This window comes from Diabrotica undecimpunctata, chromosome 9 (genome assembly GCF_040954645.1).
Source record: "Diabrotica undecimpunctata isolate CICGRU chromosome 9, icDiaUnde3, whole genome shotgun sequence".
NCBI classification, from domain to species: domain Eukaryota; kingdom Metazoa; phylum Arthropoda; class Insecta; order Coleoptera; family Chrysomelidae; genus Diabrotica; species Diabrotica undecimpunctata.
In genome coordinates this window covers 1,819,116-1,844,860 of record NC_092811.1, presented here as the reverse complement: position 1 = coordinate 1,844,860, position 25,745 = coordinate 1,819,116, and the positions used below count along the sequence as shown (strand labels likewise).

At 33.8% G+C, this 25,745-nt stretch overlaps 1 protein-coding gene across 1 annotated transcript in view; it reads right to left on the bottom strand.

Annotated features, from left to right (window-relative positions):
• Nucleotides 1-25,745, bottom strand: part of LOC140449382 (uncharacterized) — an 89,096-nt gene that overhangs the window by 5,241 nt on the left and 58,110 nt on the right. The window contains exons 3-5 of the mRNA XM_072542534.1: nt 18,993-19,159; nt 8,590-8,741; nt 463-632 (exon numbers count right to left, since the gene is read on the bottom strand). Of these exons, the coding sequence (XP_072398635.1) occupies nt 463-632; nt 8,590-8,741; nt 18,993-19,159 (489 nt within the window). The remainder of the gene's footprint in view (nt 1-462; nt 633-8,589; nt 8,742-18,992; nt 19,160-25,745) is intronic.

The window sequence follows — 25,745 nt, the reverse complement described above, 5'->3', positions numbered from 1 at the left end:
GCCCGATTTAATGACAACAGGTGGACACTGATAATTCTAGAATGGAGACCAAAGGACGACAACAAGAAGCATGGGAAGACCTCAAAAAAGATGGGTAGATGGCATAAGAGCAGTGGCAGACAAACAGTGGATTCGATTGGCGCAAGATAGAGAAAGATGGAAGCAATTGGGAGAGACCTACATTCAGGAGTGGATGGAAAACGGTTAACAAAGAGATCCATATATATTTGGTAAAGTTTTTCCAGTCAATAAATCTAGTTCTGGGCGTTACTAAAGGTTTATTTTTTTTTTCTGAAGGTTTACAAGAATTAGAAAGTCCAATTTTTGTTCAGGTTCAATTAGTGAATTGGATTTATGAGGTTTGTCAAGATAAAAGGTTCGCTTAGATTAGAGGGTTGTTATATCATATTTTAATAAATGGTTATACTGAGTTTCTAATCCGTTTTAGCGGTATTAGCTTACCTGGTGCTGGTATTGTTATTGCTGGAAACGGAAACTGGTGTGGGGGATGACTTAGTTATCAGGTTGGTAGTGGTTTTGTTCTTTAATCGGGTGCTCTTATCTACGCTCTGTTGTTGGTTGTGTTGTTTCTGTTGCTGGCGACATTTCGCCCGCCTGTTCTTAAACCAGACCTAAAAATATAGACAGATAAGTACGAGGGTAAGGTGAAAAGTGTGAGACCTATATCATAGATGGCGATACTATAAATTCAGCGATCAAAACACGTACTAATTCGGTCTATAAAGGTTAAAAATGCATTCATTGTATCTTTATAAAAAAATTTAGCTTTAAACAAAAATTTTTCCTTGCTGCTACGTTATTATTTACATAAATTTAATAATTTGAAATATTTTGAACACTTTGTAAGCATTTTGCCTACATAATTAGAGTTTATCTCTCTCTCTCTCTCAATCTCACTTTCTTAATATCATAAAGTTTACCTAATATATTTTTGCTGTTTCAAGCAACATAAACCGATTTTCTAAGAATCTCTAGTAAGAGTATAGTGAATTGATTATTTTATTTAACCTAAAAATTTGTAGGGAATTAAGTAATTATTATCTTCGAAGCAACGAAAGTCCGATAAGTACCGCCTGATGGCGCCACTGTCGTGTATTACATTTCTGTAGACTTCTTCTTCTTAGGGTGCCTGTCCGTTTCGAACGTTGGCGATCATTCTGTTGATGACAGATTCATGGTTCAGTTTTACCAACTTAAAAATGATTTCATTTTTACACAGATGTACACGAGAGTAGCTTTCATCTTTTCCTGTCTTTCCAGTTATCATTTTGGAGGTTTTTGTTTATTATGGCATCTGCCACTTCTTCTTAGGGTGCCTGTCTATTCCGAACATTGGCGATCATTCTGGCTATGATGACTTTGTTGGTTGCTATACCGAATAGCTGTGTTAAGGTCTTTCTATACCATGCTCTCAGTTTAGCAAGCCAGGATATTCTTCTTCGTTCTGGGTCCCTTTTTCCTTCAATTCGAACTTTCACAAAACGTTGGAGTGGCTCATATCTGTCTTGATTTCGCATTATATGTCCCAAGTATTGCAGCTTACGGCCCTTCACGATGTTGACCAAATCCGCGGTTGTTTTCATCCTCAGTAGTAATTCTTCATTAGTGACTCTGTACAGAAGCACTGACTACACGTAACATTTAAGGAGCTTTATTTTTAAGGCTAATATCGACCATCGAAGGCTATCATATCGACTCTGATACTCCTCTATTTCTTGATATTGTTCTGTTTTTGTTTCTCTTTGGCTTCTCTTATCTTGGATATTTTCTTAGGTTTTTTTTCTCTGATCCATAAGTTTAAGTATTTCATCGATCATCCACGACTTCCGATTTTTGTAGACTTCTACACTTTTGTAGCGGACGAGTCCGCGGATTTTAGGAAAATGGAAACAGAACAATATCGGTCAGTGATTCAGGTCTTGTTTTTGGAAGGAAAATCGTCCAGAGACAGCAAAGACAGTCAAAAATTGGTTTAACGAGTTTCAACGTCATCGCACATCTGTTTTTAATGAGCCACGCCCAGGTACACAGAAGAATAACGTGACAAAAATCTATGATCTTGTATTGGAAGGTGTGCGATATAGCTGAGACAGTCAACATCTCAAAAAACCATGTGGATTATATCCTGAATGAAGTTTTGGACATAAGAAAGCTGTCGGAGCGATGGGTGCTGCGTTTGATCTCTCCGGACAACAAGTGCAACTGTGAGACTACTTCAGAGCAGTGTTCGATGCTATTTAAGCGCAATTCGAAAGAGTTTTTGTGTCGTTTCGTCGTTTCGTCACCGTCGACAAAACGTGGATTCATTGGTACATACCAGAAACCAAGAAACCAGAAGAAGAACAAGAAGGCAAGGAATTATTGGAGAAATTTGACACTGAGTTGCAAAAGAATGAGCTCATTTGGTGGAAAAAAGTTCTCTTTCCTCATAACAACGCATCGGCTCATTAAATTGGTCAAATCGGACTATTACATTCTTCCCAATCCACCGTATTCTCCAGATTTGGCTCTGTGCGACTTCTTTGTGTTTTCAATTGTGAAAAAGTCGTTCGCCAGTCAGAAATTTAAGTTGAATGAGAAGGCGATTTAGGAAATTGGATCATCGTTGGATTTATGGAGACTTTATTGATAAATAAATCGCCACTTTTTCAAAATGTTCGTATTTATCGGACCGCCATATCAATAATTACCTGTCCAGTCAATGCAGTAAATCATTAACGAAAAGAAGGCTCTACATCATTATCTATACAAAACATAAACGTGTGGCAACAATATAACACTAAATACCTACTCTATACCGATTCAGAACAAAATGTACGGCACAATAATAAATCAGAGTAGGAATAGAAGAAACAAGAAGGTGATCCATTCTGTCCTGCTCACTTGAATGCCGGATCGTTAACTTATTAGCCTTCTGAGAGGATGCAACGGCACGTTTCGCAATTGTTTCGCCCACGGCTATTGTGATGCTCTGGTTACATTGACACCCTCGTGTTTGGAATAGCGAAGTCGGTAGCTCCTAAGGGCGTTTTGAGACAGAAGCGGACTGAAGAATTTTAGGTACTAGGTTTTAATTAAATAAATAAAATTTAATGGTATACAAACCTACGTATGAAGACAAGAAAAAAAGAAAAACAAAACAACAAACAACTAACACTATTACTGTTTAAGAAAGGCGATAGAAAATATCTGAAAAACTATAGGCCCATAACGCTACTGAATGTAATGTACAAACTGCTAACTAAACTACTAACAACCATATTAACTACTAAGTTAGATAATTACCAGTCAAGAGAGCAAGCCGGTTTTAGAAAAGGATTGAGTACAAGCGACCATCTGCTTACGATAAAAATATTAATTAAAAAGGCCAACGAATATAAAATCCCAATGTATATGACGTTTGATGACTTTGAAAAAGCATTCGATAAGGTGGAACATTGGGCAGTAAAGAAGTCTTTACAAAATGGGAGAATAGACTATAAATATACGGACTTAATTTCCAATATATATGATCAAGCAACAACATTTATCAAAATAGTTGAACAAACGGAGCCCATTAAGATACGGCGAGGAGTCAGACAGGGTGACACTATATCACCCAAACTATTCAATCAAGCTTTGCAAGACGTTATGAGGAATTACAATGGGAAAAATATTAACATAAATGGCCAATACTTGAATCACTTGAGAAATGCAGACGACATAAAAGGGAAGAATTGCAAAATATGATGGATGAATTAATAGGTCTACAAATGAATTATAATAAAACGAAAATTATGACCAACCAACCAGAAGAATTAATAATTACAATTGCACAAACAACTATAGAACAAGTAAAAGAATATGTATATTTGGGACAACTAGTTAAATTAAACAAAGAAAATCAGACCGTAGAAATAAAGAGAAGGATACGGTTGGCTTGGGTATCCTTCCGAAAATTTTCCTATATACTAAAAAATAGAAAATACCCCCAATATTTAAAGACAAGAGTCTTCAATCAATGTATACTTCCTGTTCTCACCTACGGTTCTCAAACTTGGACGTTTACAAAGGAAAACATGGAAAAAATAGCAAAGACCCAAAGAGCCATGGAAAGGCAAATGCTGAACATCAGGCTATCAGACACGAAAAGAAATACTTGAATCCGCAACAAAACAAAAGTGACCGATGTATTAACGCAGATAGCAAAACTTAAGTGGAAGTTCGCTGGACATACCATAAGACAGAAAGACGACAAATGGAATAAGATGATTATACACTGGAGACCATATAGTTACAAACGAAAAAGAGGAAGGCCACAAATGAGATGGTCAGATGACTTGAAGAAAAACGCAGGCCCTAAGTGGATACAAACTGCCTACAATAGAGAGACATGGAAGAAGGAAGAGGAGGCCTATGTCCAAAATTAGACAGCAAGGGCTGTATAGATAGATATATAGGTGACATAGTGATTTGATCCTGGGGTAACAGAGATGACATTCCAAGATGTCTTGTTAACTAGTTCAGGTGAACAAAAAGTTACATCAATAGCTGGATCCCGTTGATCTGGATCTTTAACTGGATCCAGATAAATTTAAATCATTTGCGACATTTATTAGTTGTGATCCTGTGGTTAAAATATAATTTAGAATACAGAAAATTGATAAATAGTAAAAAGATTCTAAAGTATTCGTTTTTAAAATCCCATACAGTTAAATACAGGGTGAGTCATGAGGAACTTTACATACTTCTACCATATGTAGAGTCCCTCAGGGAGCATATCATGTGGCCACTAAAAAATGTCCACTCCTCTTCTTTATTAATTAAGAGGGTGATTTGTGTAATTGACCATTTATTTCATTTTACTGTAGTGTTTATACGGCTCATTTGATTTTTTTAATTTTTGCATGATACAGTACACTACTATCAAGCATTCGACTGGTATTAGCTAAACTAAAAAATTCCAGGACTGGCTTTGGAAAAATTAATTTAGGGATTCGTATTAAATATTACACCCTGTATATATATTTTTTAAAATGCAATAAGTGATTTTCAAACTACATAAATAGCCAATGAAAACGACATATGCGACAATGTTGTCGCACTTTTATTAAATTTTTAGTGAACGATCAAATCTTACCAAAAATAGAACAACCATAATGAATTATCAAATTATAAGGTAATTAATTTAAACAAATGTTATAAATTTCAAACATTTTAATTAAAATGAGTTCCTACAACATAATCTAATACGTAGAAAATTAACATCTTTACTGTCACTTTGTATTATCTCTACGATCGAATCAATTGTTTTTCAATTTTAAATTTTTACTCATAGATCGTATTGGGGCATTATTTTCGATAAATAATAAATTAAATTGATTAAAAAGTCAAACCTCTTGTATGTGTTAATTTTTGTTGATTGTAAATGATTAAAATTTTATGTCAAATAATAATACATTGCATCAACTGTACTAAATAAAAATAAATCTAAAAAAGTTTAAAATGACGGTTGGCGTTGACCGTTTGACGTTTCTTGATATTTTATACCCATTGTCATTATTGTCATTATCAATTGTTATTTATGTGTACAAGAATACATATTTCTTCTGTCATATCTACGTTAAGTACATTGTGTTAGTTTTGGTAGAGCTTTTGTTACTTTCGTTCAAAATGCCACATTAGTTTTCGACCACAGAATATGCAGACATAATATTTGTTTATGGATTCTGTAATGGGAATGGTAGGGCTGCTAGTAGAGAATATCGCAGGGGATTTCCTAATCGTCGAACTCCCAGTCATCCAACATTTGGGTCAGTTTTTAATTATTTGCGAGAAAATGGCACTTTTCCTAGTGGAACAACAGAGCGACATGTAGATGAAGCGCAGGAAGATGACATTATGGACGCCGTTACTATGAACCCTACAATAAGCACTAGACAAGTAAGTCGAGAACTCAATGTTACTCAATCAAAAGTAAGTAGAGTCTTACAAAAAAATAATCTATACCCATATCACATTCAAATGGTTCAGCGACTACATGCTGGAGATGAGATCGATAGGTTGGAATTTTGTAGATGGATTAACAATAATCGACCAACGCTATACAGGACACTATTTACAGATGAAGCCCAATTTACCAGAGACGGGATAAATAATTCACGAAATTCACATGTGTGGGCAGAAGAAAATCCCCATGCTATTCGAGAACGTCGTTCTCAGTTAAGGTTTTCGGTTAACGTGTGGATTGGTGTCATAAATAACCAATTAGTAGGTCCTCACTTTTTTGATGGTCCTTTAACAGGGCAGGTCTATTTGAACTTTCTACAAAATATTTTGCCGAATTTGCTTGCCAACGCGAACGTTGCTATCGGAGGGATGTATTTTCAGCATGATGGGGCACCCCCACACTTTTTACTGGCAGTGAGACAACATCTCAATAATGTTTATGGCAACAGGTGGATAGGACGTGCAGGTCCTATTTCGTGGCCTTCAAGATCCCCTGATTTCAATCCCGTTGATTACCATATTTGGGGACGATTGAAGCAACTAGTTTACGCAGTGAATATTAATAACCGACAACAATTAATTGATAGAATTATACATTGTTGTAATACTATTAGAAACGATCCCCAGAGTATCCGTAATTCAATACGTCAATTAACAATTCGGCAACAAAAATGTGTACAGGCTGCAGGGTTCCATTTCGAAAATCTATTTTGAATTATTTTTATTTTGTTACCATTATTGTATCTTTTCCAGTTCTAATTTATGGGTTTATCATAATTATGTACATATTTTTAGTTTTTTTTTTTTTAAATTGTTCTTCGTTATTGTTAGTAGTTACTGTTTTTTGTTGTGCAGTGACTCAGTTTATCATTTCAATTAAAATGTTTGAAATTTATAACATTTGTTTAAATTAATTACCTTATAATTTGATACTTCATTATGGTTGTTCTATTTTTGGTAAGATTTGATCGTTCACTAAAAATTTAATAAAAGTGCGACAACATTGTCGCATATGTCGTTTTCATTGGCTATTTATGTAGTTTGAAAATCACTTATTGCATTTTAAAAAAAATATATACAGGGTGTAATATTTAATACGAATCCCTAAATTAATTTTTCCAAAGCCAGTCCTGGAATTTTTTAGTTTAGCTAATACCAGTCGAATGCTTGATAGTAGTGTACTGTATCATGCAAAAATTAAAAAAATCAAATAAGCCGTATAAACACTACAGTAAAATGAAATAAATGGTCAATTACACAAATCACCCTGTTAATTAATAAAGAAGAGGAGTTGACATTTTTTAGTGGCCACATGATATGCTCCCTGAGGGACTCTACATATGGTAGAAGTATGTAAAGTTCCTCATGACTCACCCTGTATATAAAAGGTATTTACATAAAAATAAGTATTGAAGCCACCAAATTTGTATTAATGTACAAGAAAAAGTTTGCTTAATTTTCTAGCCGTCAGGTAATTTTCTATTTAAAAGAAAATCAATAGGATCTTTCCGCTTGATTAGCTCCGGCGTAAAAGGAAGCCTTATGCGTGTGGAAAATGAGAACAAAGAACATATCATGTAAAGTATACAATCTCTGGTATTGATTTTGCCTGTATGCCTGTATGTATTCTTACCTACTTCTCGTAATTTCTACGGGTTTGTAGAGAGTTGACAAAATATAGCTACAAGGGGATCCTTACTTAAATTTTGAGAAACTAAAACAAATATTCGTTATCGCAAATCTCTACACAAAATAATATGTATATTGTTCTTCGTATTTATTTATTATACACCTAAAAAGGGCAAATTTTGTGGAGACAATGGCCTCATTTCTTTTGTTAATGACACCGCTAAGGTCCATTCTGCTCAGTTTTAATTTTCTCACAGAACGGCTGGATTGCACACCTACATGTCATTTTGTTATAATACGAGACATTTTACTTGACGTTTTGACATAAAACGCGATATTTGACCTAAGGCGTGACGTTTCGTCATAATACTTGACGTTTTACGTGATTTTTGAGTTACATTTTGACATAATACGTAACTTCTTCACATAAAAATTAGACATTTGTCGTAAGACCTGACATTTTACGAGACAATTTGACATAAAACGCAATATTTGACGTAAGGCGTGACATTTTGACATAATACTTGACGTTTTACGTGATTTTTGATTTACATTTTGACATAAAACGTAACTTTTTCACATAAAAATAAGACATTTGTCGTAAGACCTGACATTTTACGTGACGTTTTGGCACAATTGGTGATTTCTTTACGGTATACGTAATCTTTGGAAAATTTGTAATGTTTTCACATGATACGTGTAACGTTTTGTGTTAAAAGGTTATCTGAAACATCAGAAATTACGTCTAATGTCACTTTGTTATGTCAAATCGTCACGTCTTATGTCTAAACATCACTTATTATGTTAAATGTCATATATTCTGTCAAAACATCAAGTTCTATGTCAAATGTCATATAAAATGTCACGGATTATGTCACATATATCACACATTCTTTTCGAGTGTATTATTAAAGAAGAATAAACAATTTTTTCGTTCGTTATATTTCTTACCTGTACTCTAGACTCGGGTAAATTAATTTTCAAGGCCACTTCTTCTCTCATGAATATATCAGGATACCGAGTTTTTCCAAATAGAGACTCTAATATATCTAACTGAGCTCTGGTAAACGTGGTTCGTTCCCGTCTCTGTTTCCTTTGGTTACCTAAAAAAATAGATTATTTAATGCTATGTGTTAAGTTAAAAATCAGATATTTTCATGCACCAGTAGTGTCTTTAGAAATGTTGTAGTGACTCGCATCTGTGTATAATATCTGCTTTTATTGGTGGGTTTAAGAGAATACTACGAGCCTCTTCCCATATTAACTGGCCCACCTACGGAATTTGACCATATGGAATGTTAAGGGGTTTACATGAAAAATGTGTTGAATACCTATAACATACCTATTTCCAACTTGTATATCGATTTCAAACAGGCGTTTGATGGAGTAGATCGACAAAAGATGTTAAAGCAACTATCTATGTTAGGAATACCCAATAAGTTGGTTAAACTTATACGAATGACTCTGGAGGTTTCCAAAGCTATGGTGAGAATAGATGGAGATATGGCGCAGGCCTTTGATATTGAAAATGGAGTTAGACAAGGTGATGCCTTATCAACAACACTTTTTAATCTAACTTTAGAAGCTGTTGTTAGAAAACTGGATATAAACGGCTGTATTAATACAAGATTAATACAAGATCAAAAAGGGTAAAGTTATAGAACTGAAACGACAAACTGCTACATTTGGTCTATATATTGAAAGCAAAACAAAATATATGGAGCGCACAAAATCGAATCAACATGAGAATCTGAAGGTAGACAACAATCCCTACAAATATGCCTTCACTTTTCCTTACCTAATAGGCTCAATAATAAATGACAACAACAACATCAGTCAAGAAATACAAGCACGGATTCTTAGCGGTAATAAGTGCTTTTATGTATACAAAGACTTAATGAAAAGTAAGTTACTGAATCGTGAGTTTAAGCTTAGAATCTACAAAACAGTAATTAGACCATTGGTCACATATGAATGATAAACGTGGGCCCTCTCAACCACTGATGAAAATCAACTGAGATTATTTGAGCGCAAAATGCTAAGGAAGATATTTGGACTAACCCAATGCAGCGATGGTTTGTGGAGAATTAAAATGAACCACGAGCTGGATGAACTAATGCAGAATGCACATATTGTTAGATTTGTAAAGTCACCAAGACTAAACTAGCTTGGTCACCTAGAAAGAATGTCAGATAATCGAGCTGTAAAAGTAGTCCAAAGATGGAAGCCTCAAGGAAACAGAACAAGAGGAAGGACCCGCAAAGGATGGATAGACGACGTAGAGAGTAGAGAGGGATCTTAAAACCATGAACATCAGACAGTGGCGAAGGAAAGTATCTGACAGGGCAGAATGGAAGGACATTGTTAAGCAGGCCAAGACTCACAATGGGTTGTAGCGTCATTAGAACAAGAAGAAGAAGAAGACCTATGGAATTTGTAGTTTAAGTCGATTACCATAAACAAATTATACTCTTCATGATTTTATCCCATAAGTTCCCATATGGCATTTTTATTAATATTTATTAAAAACGTTACCCGTATGGTTTTTTATTTATTTTCAACAATAAAAAAAATTTCACTAAACCCTGACTATGCATTCACTTATGTCAACATACGTTGATTTTTCATAATTACGTTAAATTCAGAGGTAGCTATGGAAAAATGACACGAAAACAATAATATTTTCAGTTAATGTCAAATATATTTTGTAGAATTGTAAAGCTTTTTGCCGTTTGTGGATTGTACAATGGGTCGAGGTAAAGTTATCGATGAGAAAATTTGTTCAATCATTATTAGATTTTTTAATTCTGGAAAATCCAATTCGGAAATTGTGAATATGTCGCAATTGTCACGCTGTAGTGTAAGAAATATAGTCAAAAGATACAAAACTACAGGTTCGGTCGTCACAAAACCTAGAAATGTACGAAAACGTAACCGAAGCAGGTCGAAGGACATTAAGACGCATTATAGTGAAAAATCGAGGAGCAAACGGAGTTAAGCGTTTTATGGAGTGACCTTTTTGGAAGACACGTTTCTAGATCAACATTTCACCGAGAAGCCTACAAATTAGGATTTGGTAAGTTTTATAGTTGAAAAAAAAAATGAGTACGAATTGTTTTTAATAAATTTCATTTTATTTTAGGCTAAGGAAAAGCCACTTTTAACATAACAACAAAAGAAAAATAGACTAAGATGATCAAAAGAGAATAAAGATTGGACTCAGTCCTGTAGGAAAAAAATAGTAGTTTTAATAGCTTATTTCGATTGTAAATGCAAGAATACATATAAAAATATGAATTATCATTAATTTAGGTGTATGTTGTTGATGTTATGAGTCAAAAACTTCAGAAAAATGCCAAAAAAAGCAGTTTTTTCGATTTTTAGGAATTTTCCACGTTAAAAATCATAATAATACCTATGCCATTCGAAAGAACTGGAAAAACCCATTAAAAAACATTGGTTTAAAGTTGGCCAAAAATTTCCGACATAACCTAAAATATCACTGAAAATTTTAAATATTTTTCCTGGGCTCAATTTTCAAGCTAAAAATCTGAAAAAAATCAGGCAGTTTTGTATTATTAAGATACGCTTTCATGAATTTTTTCAGATTTTTTGCAGCAATACAACGTTTAAAAAAAATTTTTTTAATACGTTTTTTCCCATAGCGAACCCCCAGAGACACCTAGGGACTTGAAAATTTAACTGAGTGAGTTTTTAATTATATCCTTATATCCTATTTCGAATGGCCAGACCCAAAACTGAATCGAGCATGGTGCAATTTTGACCATCTTATCCCGCTATAGCCTTTATAACAATTTTTTTTATTACTTGAATATAAATTCTATTAAATAATACATATGTATTCCCATTATGTTGAGTTATTTTTATTAAATATTTATAATTAATTTATAAATATATGTTTATATTAATGATAAATACTAACGATAAAAAATTATTCAATTAAATCTGAAATATATGGCATTTTCCGTGGAAAAATATTAATTTTGACAATTTAAACATGTGCTGGGATTACAGTTTTAAAACATTTTACGGTTCGTGGTGGTAAAATTGTATTAAAAGTATCATTTCATATAGTCCAGCAAAACATAATTAAACGAGTTTTGTTTTTGATACTTAACCTTTCAGTAGGCGCAGTTTAATTTTGTGTATTAGTAGTCGCACACGGTCTACTACACCGGTCATAAAAATAGTCCTTTGGATGCATTTTGTTTAAATTTCAATACAATAATCTATTGGTTGTGGTTAAACAATATTAAACAATTAAACAAAGGCTATAGCGGGATAAGATAGTCAAAAGTGCCCCCGCACCGATCAGCACCGCGAGTTGTGCTTTCAATTTTAAAAACATGACTTCATACAAATTTTTAGCTTCCCAGAGCCCATAGAACCTCTTAAATCTAAAAAAGAAGCTTTTTTCGACTTTATTTTTTTCTGGACGCAATTTTGCTCTAAAAAATCTGAAAAAATTAACGAAGATGTATCTTTTGAATACAAAATAGCCTGATTTTTTTAAATTTTTGTTATTAAAAATTGAGCTCAGGAAAAATCATTGAAATTTTCAATAATTTCTTAGGTTATGTTAATAATTTTTGGCTAACTTTTAAATAAGAATTTTTTATGTATTTTCTTCGTTATTTTAAATAGCCAAGGCAGAATTTTCAATTTCTGAGCGGAAAGCATCGAAAAATAAAAAAAAACCGTTTTTTTTACTCATTTATTTGGACATAACCTCAAAACTCAGTTGATAATTCAACATTTTTTCCTCCACATTATCATATTCTTTTGTAAAAGTCCCCATATAACTCTTTTAGAAAGATAAAATTCGAAAATACCACGTTTTTTATCGTTTTCGCACTTTTTTTCCTTACCTCAAAATCAAATAGTTAGATGTATGCTTTTCTATCTATTTTCTTACGAACTATTAATCATTATTGTTAAAATAATCATTTTTAACTTACAAATTCTAAAATTGCGAAAAAAGTGTGTTTTTTTAATATCTTCCCACTTTATTGACTCATAACCTTAAAATCTAGTAGTTAAATGATCGAATTTCCGCGTATTTTTGATCGCACCTTTCAATTTTGTTATACCACTTGTCTTTTTTTTTCTTCAATAGTCAAAACTTGAAAAAACTGTTTCTAAGCATTATTTCTATTTTTGACTCGTTAATTGCATAAAGTGATTTTTTAAAACAAAATTGCATCCAGAAAAAAATAAAGTTGAAAAAAGCTTCTTTTTTAGATTTAAGAGGTTCTATGGGCTCTGGGAAGCTAAAAATTTGCATGAAGTCATGTTTTTATATGCTTTATTGAAAGCATAAGTCGTGGTGCTGATCGGTGCGGGGACATTTGACCATGTTATCCCGCTATAGCCTGACAATTAACTTAAAATTAGAACATAACATAACAGTCTTCAAGAACTATCTTAAACAAAAATAAAACAATATTTCACTAAGACTTAACATAAAAAATATAAGAGATGGCAAAAAACATAATAAAATTAAGCCGGAATATTGTTACAGTGTTACAGTTACAGTTAAAGATCCAAATCGAATAAAAATATTTCGTTTTTCGATTCTTTTTCCATCCACAGTCACCACACCTCCCAATTGCACCCGAAGTTCTTTGAGCTAGCACGCCGTCTTCATCAAAATGACAGATTTCTTTTGAAAATCTTGAAACAATAGTAAACTAACAATGGAATCACTCACAAGAAGTAAAATGTAGAATAGAGAAGGCTAGGAGTGCATTCAACAACATGGCCAAACTCTTTAAAAGCCACAACCTTAATCGGGAAATAAAAGTAAGCCTCCTACGATGTTTATATCTTCTCAATATTATACTACGGAGTTGAATCCTGGACACTCACTGAAGCGATGGAGAAGAAACTTAAAGCCCTCGAGATGTGGCTATACTGAAGAATCCTAAGGATATCAAGGACGGACAAGATAACCAACAAGACTGTACTACGACGAATGGGGAAAGAAATAGAAGTGATGTATACGATTAAAAGGAGAAAGTTAGAATATCTCGGACACCTAATGAGAAACGGCACTAAATAGAGATTACTGAAAATAATCCTTCAAGGCAAAGTATTCAGAAAGCGAGGAATTGGGAGAAGAATTATATCATGCTTAAAAAACCTGATGAAATGGTTCTCCACAACAACAACTAATCTATTTAAAACATCAGTTAATAAAATAATTATAGCCAGAATGATTGCCAATATTCGAAACGAGTAGGCAACAAAAGAAGAAGAAGCTTTATTGCTATCATCAGTGTGAATCAGCGTTATGATCAGAATCTATCACGGCAGCTCCTAAACTGTCTGAAGTTTTGGATGCGTCAGTAACTAAGAAGTAATAATCTTTTCTGTGAGGGAAAATATTAAAGCTAGAATCACAGCGGTTAATAGAATCTACATCAGTCTACCGCAGAGCAGTTTAAGTCCATAGTTGTCAGTACAAAAACCCGCATAGACATAGACTTTGTACAGCAAAGATTAAGAGGGGTTCAGGTGGTGGAAGAGAAAAATCCTTAGAAAAAATTATGCGATCAATTGAATTGCAGCTACTGTTTGGAAAACCAAACTTGGTGGCTGAAACAAAAAACAGTAGATTAGGTGGGCTGGTTATCTACAGAGAGCGTGGAAAAAAAGAACCATCCAGAAAGTGATTCTGAGTGGCCCATGAGGATATCCTAAGGAAATTGAGAATCCGACTGAGTCAACAACTGAACAGAATGGAGAGACATCGTAACTGTCTCAATTCATGTCGGTTGGCGTACCATAATATCTTATTTCTTCTTCTTATGGTGCCTATCCGTTACGGATGTTGGACACTAACATGGCTATTCTGACTTTGTTGACTGCTGCCCTGAAAAGTCCGGTAGTGGTTAAGTTAAACCATTTTCGCAGGTTATGCAGCCAGGATATTCTTCTTCGTCCTGGACCTCTTTTCCCATGCACTTTACCTTGAAGTATGGTCCGAAGTAGGTTGTATCGTTGTTCATTGCGCATTATATGGCCCATGTATTCTAGTTTGCGACGTTTTATGGTTATGATTAGTTCTTTAACCGCTCTTTACCCATTCTATGTAGTACTTCTTCGTTGGTGACTCTGTCTATCCAAGAAATCCTCAACATGCGTCTATAGCACCACATCTCAAATGCTTCGAGTCTCTTCAGTGATGCTTCAGTTAAGGTCCATGACTCCACGCCATATAAAAGAACGGAGAATACGTAGCATTTAAGTAAACGAACTTTTATTTCCAATTTTATATCTTGGTTGTTAAAGATTTTTTTCATTTTGACGAAAGCTGATATTGCCTTCTCGATCCTTATCTTAATTTCCGTCGATTGGTCCCACTGTTCATTTAAGTTTGCACCCAGATAACAAAAGTTGGTGATTTGTGTTATAGGTTGTTGATTAACTAAAAATTGACCAGGTGGTATCCTATTTTTGCTTATAACCATAACCATGTATTTTGTTTTTTTTCTGTTAAAATCAAGCCCAAACCTGCTACTTACTTCTGCCACCCTGGAGACAAGTGTCTGCAGATCTTTAAGACTGTCTGCACAAATGACAGTATCATCAGCGTATCTTATGTTGTTCAATCGTTCTCCGTTTATAAGTATTTCCTCGTCTATGTCCGTTAGCGCTAGGTTCATAATGTGCTCTGAATATGTATTGAACAATAATGGGGACAATATACATCCCTGTCGCACACCTCTTTTTATCTTTATGTGGTCTGTTAACTGATCCCTAACTCTAACAGCTGCAGTTTGTTCGTAATAGATATTGTTTATTATACGGCGATCTCTGCTGTCTAAACCAATTGAATTTAATATTTTCATCAGTTCGTCATGTTTTATTCTATCGAACGCTTTCTGGTAATCAACAAAACAGACATATATATCACAATTCACGTCTTTACATCTTTGAAAGAGAACTTGTATTACGAAAAGTGCCTCTCGAGTACTCAATGCATCCTTGAAGCCGAATTGTGTGTTTGTCATGTGTTCTTCACACTTTTTATATATTCTTTTATGTATAATTTTTAAAAAAGTTTTCAGGAGATTGCTCATAAGGCTTATCTATCTATAGCTTAGCTATCTAATATCTTATTTACTACCTCCTAATTGATCATATTAGAAGGCTCCTATAGAAGGCTATAAAAGGATTGCCAGATCATAAAGAATATCAAAACAAGAAAGCTGGAATATTTAGGTCACACTACCAGAGATGCGAAATATGAGATATTAAGGCTCATAAAGCAAGGTAAAATCAAGGGTAAAAGATCCATAGGAAGACGAAGAATTTCCTGGCTAAGAAACCTAAGAAAGTGATATAGTTTCAGCTCAGTAGCAGTCGCCAATAAGGTACGGATAACTGTGATGATAGCCAACCTCCGATAGGAGAAGAAACTACAAGAAGAAAAATTAATCATAGCAAGCTTTCCTTTCATCTCACCTAGTCTGACTTGGATTACAAACGTGACAAGTAAAAATTTCTTACTGGGAACATCTCCCACTGACTAGACTATAACACGCATCCGAAAATTAATATAATATCATATAGTTGAAAATATATATAATTTTAAATTATTTAGTCAGATATGATTCGTTTATTTGGTATACATATAGGTTTAATATTTTTATTTTGATTTGTTATTTGCAGCTGCCATTAAATATTCGATCTCTATATTTATTTAATGAAATATTTATTACAAAATTGTTATTTTTATTGATACGTATTAAATTTATAAATAAAAGTAATTAATTAGTAAAATATTCGGTAAATATATATATATATATATATATATATATATATATATATATATATATATATATATATATATATTGTAATGATGTTTTGTTTGTGAATGATGAGCAATGAATGGTTTTTTTAATAATATAGGGTTTTTATCGCGGTTCTCAAAGAATTAGTTTGTAAGTACTTTTTTTAAATTATCTTTATTATATCTATTATGAAACACATATATATCTAACCTAGCCAATGTAAATTTAAAATAAACTATCTTTAAATTGAAATTCTTATGAAACTAATTAAATTCTATAGACAATGTAAAATTTAAACAAACTATCTACAAAATTGAAATTGTTATGACACTAACTAAATTATATTAACAAAATTTTGTACCTTCCTGTCACTGAATGCCTAAATGAACTGTTTTCCACTATATAGATTATAATCACCACTCAAATGTCTTCTTCTCAGCTTCGGTTATCCTTGTTTTTTTGAAATTACTTTATCCAATTATCAGCTTCCACCAATTTAAGATATTTTTCTTCACAGCATTTATAAACCACCAAGCAAACCAGCAAACAGCATTTATTTTTATTCTTCTTTTCAATATATCAATATCCAATCACCAAAAATATTATTTAATTTTAATATTCAATTAATACTTCTTCCATTATCCAATCATCATTTATACATAACATAATTTTTAATCTTCAATAATATTTTCTTTATACTGTTTCTTAATCTTGATTTAACCCACTATATTGAACAATTGTAACTGATTGACTGCCTCTAACTAATTTTCATACTAAAACTGGCCATCATAGTAACTGTAACTCATAACTGATTGACTAACTGAATGGACTGAATGGACTTTCTTACTAAACTGCCATCTTGAATCCAAATCACGGGTATTTATATCTTTTCAATCTTCCAGAACCATCTGGTAAGAAATCATGTTCGATTTATTCCATTAAACACATGTCTGAATTTTCTGGAAACAGTATATGTTCGATCCACAGACATAACCATTATTCCCGAATGTTCGACCGTAAACAAAGGTCAAATTCTCTATTCTGGAGAATTCTTTAATTTTCTATTGATAATTTTGTTGACATTTAGGCTTTTCAGATCAGAATATACACTTAAATTAGTAACTTAACATTCTAATTTAATAAACTACACATTTTAAACAACTACAACCCCACTTATATTCGTAAAAATTATTAATTTCTGTCTGTCACTTACTGTATAGTTGGTTGCCTATGCACATGGCTCACTTAAATATATTTACAACATTAAAATACAACTTTTTACAATTATTATATGCTAATTTCTTAAAAATGCCCTCACATAAATATATTTTTATAAAATTCTCTAGTATATAACTTATTAAAATAACCAAATACGTTTAATATCTAATATTATCTAGTATATAATTTATAAATTATTTTCTATAAACACCAATCATATCAATATATATATATATATATATATATATATATATATATATATATATATATAAAAAAGTAAAATGTAATAGCATGTCTCGTAAAACAGAAAACCAAAAATGGTATACCGATGGAAGGCAACCGTATATACGTATTTCTGACTATTGGTCGTCTTCAGCACGGTGCAGCCAAGTTAGAAAAGGAGCATGTTAACTTGGGAAAATCTCAGAACTCGTGGCTGAAAGACCTGAGGAGATGTCCAAAGTTTCCAAAACTACAATTGCCATTTGGATCGCCAACCTTCGAAAGGAGACGGCGCAATGAGAAGAAGAATTTCTGAAAGGATCACTAGAGGAGCAATGCGACCAATTTGTGGCATTAGAGTTAGAAGACCCTGATGGTTTCTAGGGCAACAACTAACAATAACCACGAAGGAAGCTACAGCTACCTGGGGAAAGGAATGCCAAACGTTGAACGTCAAGTTTTTTGATAAACTTTTATATTTGACTTATTGTACGGGGTAATTAAAACGTGGTTTTATTATCTTAACTTTGAAACACCCTGTGGAATAATTCCGTTTGCGAATTTTCGTAAAACCTTATTTTTCGGTTGCAACCATGTCTTATAAACATTGTGTTTTTTATTTTGTATATGCCTCTTTCTTATGCTAATAACCCTAAGTGGTTGAAGCAGAATAAATAAAAAAAAATTTAGTTTCGGTGAAAATTTTTGTTGACTTCCCAAAAAAATCATCTTCGCCCATTTTTTATTCGCTTAAGAAATTCCTCGGTGTCATTACGTCTCCATAGGCAATACACCCTACAAGAAAGAGGCTAACGGGGTAAAATCGCGCGATTTCGATAGTCGTTATACAAGAATACAAGAACTAAATACTGATAATATCACAATCATATGTTATTCGATGATTACTTTCGCATGCACATTCCCACCGAAATATTCAGACTGTATAATTTATTTTAGACACTCCCATTCTCAAGAGTCGCTTTTAGGTTAATGAATATCAAAAAAGTAACGTCCCCATTTAGATTACTTATACATTTTATGCATTTCCATTTCCAGAAAACTCGCATTTTAATTAAAACAAACGTTTTCGCTTACCTCCAGGATACCCCGCCATAGACGAGTGCAGCGAATCCACCGGTAATCCATGGAGTCCCAATCCAGGCACGGGATAAGGAGCTGACTTCAGGTAGGCCATGCTGGACGTGCTTCCGCCGCACCCACTTCCAAATCCCGGAAATGATAACTCGTTTTCTGGGTTGCATCTGGAAATGAGAAGGAAAACGAAACGGTGAGTACGTATGTGGTTTAGCAGAAGTTATAATCGGTGTTTGTAACTTTTAAATTATTTACTTTGTTTTTTAATTACAATAATATAGGGTAAGTCCGGGAAAGACGGGCCACTTTTTTTCTCACTTTGATTACTTGAAAAATTGACTAGTGTATGATACGATTTTTGGAAAAAAATACTTATTATAGTTTATATATTTATTATGCAAATTAAAAAACATGTAACTTAATATAATATAAAAGTTATAGAAATTAACATAAATACTTCTTATTGGCCCATCTATACCAATACGTAGGTACAGATGGGCCATTCCTATTGGTAGAGTTGGGCTAATTTGAAACATATAAAATAATGATGTTAACCTATTTCTTTTTACTAGCAATTTTTCCACATGAATCACAAACATTTTCAAATTTTGTACAGTTGTCATGGCACCAGTGTTTGCCAATCAAACATTGAACCCAGTCATCTTTTCTGGATGTTTTGCTGTAATCTTTACCACAACCAATGCACTCATTTTCATTAAATTCGTCTTCGTCTTCGCTGTCATCTAAAACTGGCACATCTGCATTCATATCATCATCAGACGAATCTAACTCATACTTTTTACATTGACGCCTTTTGCTTTGCTGCTTTGGAACTGTCTTCTTTTTTGATTCTTGTTTCTTTATCTTATTTTCTTGAATTTTGTCTGCAGAATTAAGAATTTCCACCACTCTTCTTGCTCGGCCCCTTACATTCTTTTTTGCAGCATCAATTTTGGGTACAGGCGATAACGTGTCCAATACTTTTCCAGGTGTTACACTTGAGTCTTCAACATTAGACGTACCAGCTGCAGTTTCTTCATCAACGACTAGAGTAATGCCTGCAAGTGAAGGACCTGGTTCATCTAAAATATTTAGATATATTTCTGTATTACTTTGTTCTTCTACTATAGCTGAGGAGCTCTCATTTGTGGACAAAAAAGCGTGCTCTGGAATTTTATCGGGATCAAACGGTACAATTCCTGTGCAACAAATCCAGATGTTCCATTTTTCACCGTTGCTGAGATTTTCCACGCATTGCCTAACAACTCACCAAACTGGTAACGTGTAATTTTTCTTGTTGGGTTATTTCTGATATACTTTTGACATCTCGAGTAAAAATTAGCCTTTAAAGATTTGAAAAAAGCTCGGTCCAACGGCTGAAGAAAATGCGTGGTATGACTGGGTAAGCACAACATTATAATTTCGTTGTTTTCGGCGCATTCTAATACTTTCACTGCTGCTGTATGGGACGTATGTCCATCTAATATCAGCAAAACTTTGCCTTGAGGCTTTCTAGGAATAAATAGATTTTTTAGCCAGTGTAAAAAAATATCTGCATTTACGTAGGCCGATTTTTCGGACATTACAAACATTGCTCCAGGTGGCATTCCATCCGCGTATTCTTCTTTTCTATTTTTTCCTTTAAAAATAGAATACGGAGGTAAAAATACGCCCTCAGCATTCCAGCAGCTTATCACAGAAATCGTTTCTCCTTTCTCTCCTGATGTAATAACAGGGACATTCTTGTTTAACTGTTAAACTACCTCGTGGTTTAATCCTTTTGCCCTGTCCAAAGAAACTCCTTCACCTTTTCGCACTGATATGTCTGGATGGCGCCGTAAAAAAGACTGCAACCAGTCAAAACCAGCTTTATTGTTGTTTCTATTGAATTTGTGGCTTACATTAAATTTTTCTGCTAACTCAAACGCCACAGTTCGTACATGGTCACGAGTGGGTGCAAAACCATACTTTTGCAATTTCTTAATATGCAGCACTAATTTCATCTCGATCTCATCCCCAAGAGTTGAAGAAGGTCCAAGACGATTGTTCTTTTTTTAGATCATTATTTTTCATTATTCTCTGTATGCTACTTCGAGGTATGCCATAAGCTAATGCAGCTCGATTTAGTCCCATGCGATTTTCTCTGATAGCTGCAACCGCATTTTGTAGTGCTTCTTCGCTCCATTTACCTCTTTCAACAGTAGATTTCCGCTTATAATATGAAGGCATATTGTAACCTGTAACAATATAGAAATTAATTAATAATACTTATTATTAAAAAAAATTGTTGAATAATACAAACCCAATACTTATTATTAGCCCATCTATACCGATACGCTGTGGCCCGTCTATCCCAAAGGTTCGGTAGAGACGGGCCACGCCATCGAACACACAGTTTAAATTTTATAAGGGTATTTTAGGTAAGGTTCAGTTGTTTGGTCTCAATATAACAGTTAAATACATAAATAATAAAAAAAAACTTACCTTTCGTCAAAACTTACACAACTTGAAAATTCACCAAGGAAAAATTTCACCAACAACATATAATTAAGTAAAAAAATTTCCGTTGTTTGTGCATACACGTCGCAATGACCACGTTCACAGGGTCTGTCGTTGACTAAATGTTATAAATCAACGTCGCACTGCACAATAAATAGAGGATCTGCAATATGACGAATGGCCCGTCTATACGGATGGCCCATCTCTCCCGGACTTACCCTACAGTAAGGTTTCGTTTTATTACTTACAAGTAATGTCTTTATTAAAAGACTAAAAAAAGTCGTAAATTCGATAATGTTACAAGTAAGTGACTTTCTAAAAAGTGCCTTTTGGATAATTGGCGGAGTCGCCGCCACTGTCGAAATAAAAAAGGCAGTGTGAACTGTCTCCATGTAGTCGCGCAAGTCCGGCTACTTGAGACCTAAAAACACTGCACCCCGCACATTAGTTGTTTAAAATGTATTATAATCCTACATAATCCGCCAGGCCGTGACATTTCTCTTTGTGTCCCGGGATTATGTCGAAGCTAACACCTCTTGGTAACTTTTGAAGAAATTCGATCTTACCATCGATGGGAATAAGGACCAACTTTTCTTTTACTTGTTGTGCCCGTAATCGAACACCCAAATTTTGATGACAACATTCTTTTATTTTTTTTTTTGGCTGAGATAAGCTCACAGTTTTTTTCTAAGTTTCGTTTGTTATCTTTCGTTTTTTTTACTCGTCTATTTTTGAAGGGATTGTCTTGGTCAATGTCACTGAAGGATGGGAAAATTGGTAGAGTTGAGACATTTTAAGAATAATTTTTAATAAATCTTTAACTGATCGACCGAATATTAATCAACAGACTACAAAGTATTTACATATCATATATTTTATCGGAGAATCAATGCACTCAATTCTCTCTCTTATTATAGGGATACGCAATTATAGTCGGTTCGCTATATTTACGCGGGTTTCTGATTAAAAATTTTATTCTAAGTACCCAGTTTTAATTACCTGCTCTTTGGGGAAATATCAACTGGTCAAATGAAATGAAAAATAATCCATAACCTTTTTTTAATTAAATAATGGAAAATATTTTATATAATTGACAGTATAATAAGGAGAATTACTTCATTAATGGAGTCTAATGTGGCTAATATAAACCTAATAATAATTTTATATTACACTTCACACAGAAAATATGGTCTATGTATATTTGTTCCATGGAGAGAATTTCTAATGAAAAATAAAAAAATTTAACTTGCCAACAAAAATGAAAATCAGTCATTATCATCAAAAATATCATAATCGTCATCATCATCACTGTCATCACCATTAATTGTTATTACGATTGGACTTATTTCGTTTATTTTATTTTCACGAGTCCACCAATCTTCTATTAGTTTCTCGCACTTGAATATACAGTTGCACCACACTTCTGGAGTTACAATTGAAAGTGCCTTTCGCCAAGTTTCCCGAACTGCGTCGTCGCTATAACCGTTAGGCCCAATATGGTTGTCATAATATTGTTTTGCTATTCCCCATATATATGTATATTCGATGGGATTAAACTGGCAATAATACGGTGGCAGACGTAAAACTTGATGACCGTAACTTTCAATAATCTGATCCACATCAAAGATTTTTGGTTTTGCGTGGATATTTGCCAAGCGTAATAATTCTGATTTTAAAATATGTTGTGTAAATGGTATATGTTCCTTTGTCAACCATTCTTTAATTTTATTAACAGTCCAAGAATTCGTTGGACTTTTGTTTAATACTTCAGAATGGTAAGGTGCATTGTCTAAAATAATTACGCTGGGCTCACTTAAACCTGGGAGAAGTTTTTCATGTAACCATTTTACAAACATTTCTGTGTTCATATTATCGTGATAGTCACTTGATTTTGATTTAGATGAAAATATTAAATCAGCACCTTCTATAAAACCCGATTTCCCTCCTGCATGTAAAATTATGTGTCGCTTCCCTTCTCCATCAGTATGTTTGATAGACTTTACGTTATCATCTTGCCATATTCTCTTGGTTGCACCCCTAGAAAATATCCATGTTTCGTCTAAATATACAAAATTTTCCCTTTCTTCTTTTAATTTAGAATATTTTCTTAGAAAGTTAATTCTTTATGCACAACAGAACTTCTTTCACAAAGGGCTTTTCTGTTATCCTCCTTTTGAAATTTGAAACCCAAATTATGTATCACTTGCCATAGACTTGTTCTGCCAATTTCGTCAAATTTATACCTACCCTAATGTTATTTTAATGTATTTTAAAATATGACCATTAATGCAGTTTTTACCTAATTTTCTGGGAAGTCGTTTACTGCAACTGGTTATCAATGAGTCATTAGCATAAATTTGTTAATCCGAAACCCGCGTAGATATAGCGAACCGACTTTACGTAAAAAATTGCCTAAGGAAAAATTATATAAAATAGAGCTGTATATCTAAGGCGTCATTGGTTGCTTATATGAGTAAGATAGTGGAAAATAATTGTCACAAATAGGTAAAGTATGAAGATGAATAATAATAATATATTTACTTTATAAAAAACCGCCCAGAAAAGAGATCTGGAAATACAAATAAGGAGACAATGGAGAATGGAAAATACCCAGGTAATACCTGTTATTCTCTCTACTACTGGAATTATTCCGAACAGCCTCTTAAAGGACATAAAACAGCTTGGTCTTAATGAACATCTCTACAAGACCATGCAAAAAGCAGTACTGCTCTCTGAACGTACTAAGTCGCCTAGGGCTCGATAACATTGAAAAAGTCCCACCAGAGCTCAATCCTTTTGATACCGTAGGTATCTGAGATGAGTGACTTTTCCCCTTAGAGGGAGTGTGAGCCGTATGGCTAAATCTGGATCTTATGGCGATTTTTCCTTCGAATTCTAGGAATATTTCTTTAGCCTAGTTATTGTTTTTTCATGATAGCTCTCTCGCCCGCAAATTTTCGAATATTCAATCGTTCTTTATTTATTTTAATCTTCTTGTCGATCTTTTCCGCCTAAGTTCTTCTTTCAAGACATGAATAGTGTGTGCTTGATAACTGAACTTCAAAACTACAGACAAAAACGTCCAATGGCTTTAAATCGTATATTTTGGGCAGAAAATTGTGACCATCAAAGCTTCATTTGAATTACTAATCGCGTTGTACGGCCTGAAGTGTCGAGTTATTGAAACCACTATGGTCAATAACTATATTTGACAATTTAAATCTAAGTATCTACTTATTATGTCGTAACAATGGAAACCACTAATTGTTATTGAACCACCATCTAAATTTGCGAAGAAGAATAGTCCAATGATGCAACCAGGGGTCCCAAATTTGCTCAGCACAGTGACATTTTTAGATAAATTTGTTTTTCACCATTCACTACATGCGACATTCTGAAGGTTAAGCCATAAATTACCATTCAAATCGGTCTTACTCTTATAAAGTACCAGCTAACACTTTGAGCACCATCCAGAGAAAAACAGAAAGTGACAAGATCAATGCTTATACTATGTAGTCAATTTTAGAGACATAATTCTTCTTTTTTCTTCAAGTGCAATCTCCACGATTGGTTTAGCAATGATTGTAGCTATTTGGACTTTAGACAATTCGGACTTTTAGGCTGCTCTGAAAAGTTTATTTTATCCTGATTTAGCCATACGGCTCACACTCCCTCTAAGGGGAAAATTCACTCATCCCAGATACCTACGGTATCAAAAGGATTGAGCTCTGGTGGGGCCATTTTCGTGTTATCGAGCCCTAGGCGACTTGGTATGTTGGAGTATCTCGTACACATCTGGAGGTCGCGAAGAGTACAGCTTTCTGAATGGCCTTATAAAGATGTTCATTTAGACCCAGCTGTTTTACGTTCGCTATGAGATTTTTGGGAATAACACCAGTAGTAGATAGAATAATAGGTACTGTCTGGGTACTTTCCATTCTCCATTGTCTTCTGATTTGTATTTCTAGATCTCTGTACTTGGCGATCTTTTCGTTGTATTTAACACGTAATTAATTGGTGTTGGCTATCGCCACATCAATGCTGGCAGTGTTTGCCTAGTAGGTTTATTAACTAGTATGAGATCCGATCTATTATGTCCCAGTTTGTCAGCTGGTTCTTGTGGATAATCTTTTCTACTGAGTCATGGCGTTCTTTATAATCAGTATCGACAAATACCTGGCAGCCACCGGTAAGATGTTGGATGGTTTCTTGGGCTTGGCATCCATATCGGCATTTGTCATATTCGACTTTAAC